This window comes from Lygodium microphyllum, chromosome 15, assembly GCF_053477565.2.
Source record: "Lygodium microphyllum isolate KBCC chromosome 15, Lygodium_microphyllum_v1.1.10, whole genome shotgun sequence".
NCBI classification, from domain to species: Eukaryota; Viridiplantae; Streptophyta; class Polypodiopsida; order Schizaeales; family Lygodiaceae; genus Lygodium; species Lygodium microphyllum.
Genome location: NC_141149.1, coordinates 94,660,179 through 94,665,770, shown reverse-complemented (window position 1 = coordinate 94,665,770; position 5,592 = coordinate 94,660,179). Strand labels below are relative to the sequence as shown.

Below are 5,592 nucleotides of genomic sequence, written 5' to 3'. Positions count from 1 at the left end.
CCCACATACATGTAGCACTAAGAAGTAACCCATAGTTACATGAGTATGATTGTAGACACATGTGAGGTATTTTGGCCACAGAACCTAATGTCATATTGATGCAAGAAAATGGATTTTGAGAAATTGTCATCTATCTTGCAACATGAGTAACATATAGTTGGTACAAACATACACTTTCATACTAGTGAAATGAATAGAGGTACACTATCCTTTCATGCGAAAGAAGAATTTAGCAACAAGTGATATTGGTTTGTGTGAGCTATAAACATGATTGGGCATTTAACATTTTCACAAAGGCAATGAGTGCATACAAAATCCATATGTTTGTAGCTACTTTGGATAAGATATGGGATTGAGCTTGAGGGAAGGTGTTGAGAACTTGGTCTCAATACATATGGAGGACCTACCAATTGATTGTTCCACACCTATGGTGTTGGCATGCATGATATTGCATCATTGTTGTTATGTACTAATCATTTTGCAATATTGCTAATAGTTGAATGCAAATCCTACACAAATATCATAGCTATACTACCAACCTATCTACTTTCATTGCATGTAGTACAACACGTTGAAGATACCGAGTCTTTTGTTTATCACATTGCTAGAGTATCATATTGTATCCACAATAGGTTGGTCTACCCACAACTTGGATATTACTCACTACCACTTCAAATAAGTACATGCTCTTCAAAAAACCAAATTGCAACATAGAGAGTTACTTGCTAACCACATTCTTATCTCTTAAATCTAACACTCAACACATCTATTTGTATAGGAGTTTCATTTGGGTTATAAGCTTCAACCCTACTAAATCCAATTTCTAATGGGCTCTTTTTGACAACTTTCCGCTTAGAAAGAAAACCAAGCTCAAAGGAAGAAATTCCCACTTAAGTAAAATCTTCAAGCACAATTTAATTTCGCAGTAAAACACTGTAGATGTTTGTCATATAGCTAGCATTCCCAATTTTGTGATATTTCAAATAAGCAACTTGGCAGGTTTATCTAGAAACATGTCCTTACCTATATAGACCTTGTTCCTTGTGGCCTACCTATGCTTCTACATCTTTGGATCTATCGCAAAGGGCAACCTCCCTTGAGCTCCTAGTTGACATTTGGCACGTTATTCCAAAGTTTATATGCTGCCTTTCGAAATTGTGGTCTTTGCCTCTAAGGCAACCTCCTTTCGCATCCTTTCTCACACTTTTGCACACTAAATAATCATTCATCTCACCCTCTATCACTTTTCTTAGTGGACCACTATTACACAATTGTGGTGTTTGTGTTGTTGAACTATCTGCATTGAAGTCAATTTCAATGAATTTGGTAATCTATCACTAAGCTATAATTGAGTACCAAATTTAGAGGCATGGTGTGAGAGTTATGACAAAGAAAAGTTTCAACCACGAGTTGTAAAATTGTGAAAAATTCCCAAATTCACTAATAATGTGTTGTTGAGGTGTCAATCCACTTTGCGCTAGTTCCTTACATAGACGCTCCATCATTATGGGATTTGTGCCAATCCTTGTGGATCTAATTAGACACATGAAACATGACCCTTCATCATTGTGGGCCTTGTGCTGATCATTGGGGATCTAATTAAACTGCTTAAATGTGATGTCCCTCTCATTGTACATTGATGACTCAGAATCACAAGTCTATTTATGTTTATGCAAACAAACACTTTGCAACAAAAATCCAATATCTAATCTGTTGGAACACTTGTCTTTAAAAGGACCTTAACCGCTCCATTATATTTTATCAAAGCGAGGTGGTTGGGTTCCCAACTGAAGTGCTCAATGGATCAAGGCATCACTCTACACAAACTACTTAGAAGCTTGATACATCACGATTTGATCACAAGAAGAGCTTTATTAGTCTATCAGTTTATAAGGGTGGTTTTATCAAAATGATTGTACATCCCAAACTTGCATGCAAGCCTAGACTTGTCTATATTCATGAAATAGATATGCAACACATGTATGAACTCATGCCTTGGCTTTTTCAGATACATTATTCTACGTTTGGATTGTATCTACAAAGGTGAAATAGTATATAAGCTGCACTAGCTGTGTACATTTATGGATGGCTTGGAGATCTTGGTACACCTTTGAACAAACTAGAGATTGGCATGTAGCAAGCCACTTTTCTTACAGAAACTTGTTGAGGTAATCATTTGTAGAAGTGTACTTCACATCGGGGTAAAGGTTGGTGGCCTCCACATCATGTGCACCCAGCTCAAAATTGCACTGGTCTCCTTTAATGAGCACGTCATGAAGGAGTGCAGGGAAAATGTTTCCTGGGAAGGGAGTCTCTGCAACAAATCAACACAAGAGGTGACACATTCATTGGTGGGTACAACCAAAGAGAAGTCAAGCATTTGAGACCATTGGATGGCCTTCCATATGGTAAGGCCGCCATTCTTGGTGCAAGCATCTCTTACCTTGGATTTTCTTGACTATATCTTCCTCTGAAACAAACTGCCTTTCGAGTGTCTTCCCAATCTTCTTCTCCCACAATGATACTAGCTCATTTTGTGTAAGAATGTTTGTTGATGGCCTGATGTGTAGGGTTTTGTTGAGAGTCCTCGGATCGTCAATGGCCTTGATAGCAAATGTCCCAACATCTTCCTCGGAGACATTTATGGCTGCATAATCCAAAGGCCCGCAACCCATCAATGACTTTACTAGAAGGCACCTTTAAAGGGAATATCAACAAGACGAAGAGCTGCACACAAAGTTGCATAGTAGAAACATAAAGCTGCTCGGGAGTCGGAGTTGCTGTTAATGAGAGATGAGGATGAGGATGAGGATGCAGATGAGGATGAGGAAGGCAAATCAAGGCTAGGAGGAGGTGTGCATGGGCGTGGGCGTGGGCGTGCGCGTGCGCGTGTGTGTCCTCTACCAGTGTGCCACAGCCACATGTGCATGGCCTCGAAATCAAGTGGTGAAATCCCCCCCCACTTACTTTTGACGTCTCCGCTCCCATGGATGATCACTTTATCCCTTGGTGGAGATGTGAGGTGTGGTTGGAACAAGTTTGCGACAAAATATCCGGCAAATCCGTTGTTGACAACGTAGGTGTGAGGGATGTGCGCTTCCTCCACAGCACGCCGAATTTGTGCCTTGAGTGCGAACATGGACTTTGCAGGCTCCAGCGCTTGTGCACGATCAACATCGATGCCAAACTCCGACGGGAAAAATCTCTGGAGCAAAAGGGCGGAGGTCAGAAAGTGTCATGAGAATGTATTACCGGTAATACAGACAAAAATCGTGCATCCACTGGGAAGGATGACAGTAAAGGTGGAGAGCTTGCGAATATTGCAGTGCCACTTGGATGTGCCCGGATCGATAGCATTACCTTGATAGTCCCTGCTTCTTTGATCGCTGCTATTAGCTTGAATTGCCCGGGTATCTGAGGTCCCGAGACAGTAGAGATAACCACATCCACTTGTTTCAGTGCTGCCACGAGGCTTTCATGGTCTTCCAGTGAGCCCTGTCACGCATCGAAAAATCATGAGGGCTGGTAGTGAAAATGTGGAGACGAAAAACCAGAGGTTTGGTAGCTAGCTGTACACGATAGTGACGTGGCTGGCACAGCGAGAGAGAGAGAGAGAGCGCGATTGATGCATGTTCCAGCTGACGTAGGTAGTAGAAGTTTACCTGGAGGATGGTGATACCGGCTGCCTTGAGAGACGCGAGGAGGTCTTGCTTCTTGGAATCACCGGAATTAGTGAGGGTGGAGGGCCGGACTAGGACGAAGGTCGGGTGCTGCGACGCCGCTGCTGCCAAGGCCACGCACTTGCCCAGGTAGCCTGTGGCCCCGATCACCAGCACCTTACTGCTGCTCGACGACATGGTTATAATGATGTGCTTGTAACTGATCTGATTCTCTTTCAATCGCTGATGGCACAAACAAGCTGCTTCTCGATCAGATCGGATCGCAGGCAGACAGACCGACACGAGAGAGAGAGAGAGAGAGAGAGAGCGAGAGTCGTTCGTTCATGTGTTCATCATGACGGGGGTTTTATAAGGAGGAGGCACTACCGATGGTGAGGTTCCCGCCATACATACTTGACTCGCTCGAGCGAGTCTCAACGAGGGTTTCTGTGATTCATCTTCTCAACGCTGACGTTTGACTCGCTCGGTTTCCAGAGGAAAACCGGCCCCACCCGGTTGTTGGACTTGTGCGTGGAATCTGACCCGGTTTGCTGTCTGTCGTTGCTTGTGTGTTTAATTAAGCACGTGGAGACTCGGCACTCGGGAGAGGCTGGGTACCAAACCAAAACGTGCGGCCTCCCTTCTCTTTTGGTTTATAGCACGTTACAATGTCGAGACACCAAAAGAAAGCGCTTTTACGCGTCTAAGTCAAAAAGTCATTACGTGTTGTGAGCTCCATGACATGCTTTATTTTTGCCTATCGTATTGGATTATGGATACCATATTACTCTAAGGGACGAAGAACCCATCGAATGTCTCACACTTTTTGAAGAAGGTTCTAGAAGACGTCTATGTATGTGAAAAACTCTAGGCAACTAGCCCTCCCGCACACACTATATACTGAAAGTATTTTCGTGCCTCCGAATTCCTAGTCAACATGTCCTTAATTCAAAAGTTTGTCCCAATTGTATGTTATATTGGTGGACCTCAACTTTTCTCATCGCACATCAATTTGAAATTAGAAAGGTTACTTTTTGCATTTCTTAAACCGACAAAGCAACCGTAGGCTACTTCTTGCTGCTCCAGTAATCATGCCGCTACCAAATCCAAATGCATGTCCACTCGTAGATCTACGATCATATGAGCAACCTGCCCAATCTACACCCGTGTATCTAGTCAATATCAAGGGCTTATCTCTGATATAGAACAACCCATACTCTACAGTGGACTTAACATATCTCATAATGTGTCTAACTGCATCCAAGTGCGGATTTCTAGGCTTCTGCATAAACTGGCTTATGAGCCCTACAGCATAGCTCAAGTCAGGCCTAGTGATGGTCAAGTAAATCAAGCTGCCAACCATCTGCCTGTACATAGTCACATCCTCTACTTCAGCCCTAATGTTCATGTCTAGCTTGACATTCTGATCAAGAGGTGTATCCAGCGGTTTGCATTTAGCCATGCCATACTTCTTCAGCATCTCTATGGCATAGTGCTTCTGCATCAGCTATAACCCATTGTCAGCTAGAATTACCTCAATGCCCAAGAAATACTTCAGTTCTCCCAGATCTTTCATGTCAAATTCAGATTTCAACATCTTCATTACATGCTGTATACCCAAGTCATCATCACCAGTGATTATCAAATCATCAACATATATGACCAGCACTACTAAACCACTCTCAGTCTTCTTTGTAAATAGGCTATGATCAGCCCTGCCAACAGTAAAACCCAATCTCTGCAAGTAGTTACTGATCCTAGCATGCCAAGCTCTCGGAGCCTGTTTCAGCCCGTACAATGCCTTTTTCAGCCTGCATACATAATGCTAAAAATAAGGGTGAACATACCCTTCCGGTTGAACCATGTAGACATCCTCTGCTAGGTCACCGTTAAGAAATGCATTCTTAACGTCCATCTGCTGCAATTTCCAGCC

General features: G+C 43.0%; 1 protein-coding gene across 1 annotated transcript; it reads right to left on the bottom strand.

Moving 5' to 3' along the window:
* Window positions 1-1,822: 1,822 nt before the first annotated feature.
* On the bottom strand, window positions 1,823-4,048 carry LOC148024783 (phenylcoumaran benzylic ether reductase IRL1-like). Its single transcript, XM_087693769.1, has 5 exons — window positions 3,663-4,048; window positions 3,361-3,495; window positions 2,968-3,205; window positions 2,444-2,647; window positions 1,823-2,314 (listed from the first exon to the last, which is right to left on the bottom strand). The coding sequence occupies exons 1-5, from the start codon at window positions 3,855-3,857 to the stop codon at window positions 2,151-2,153; spliced, it is 936 nt and encodes a 311-aa protein (XP_087549895.1). The 5' UTR covers window positions 3,858-4,048; the 3' UTR covers window positions 1,823-2,150.
* Window positions 4,049-5,592: the final 1,544 nt, after the last annotated feature.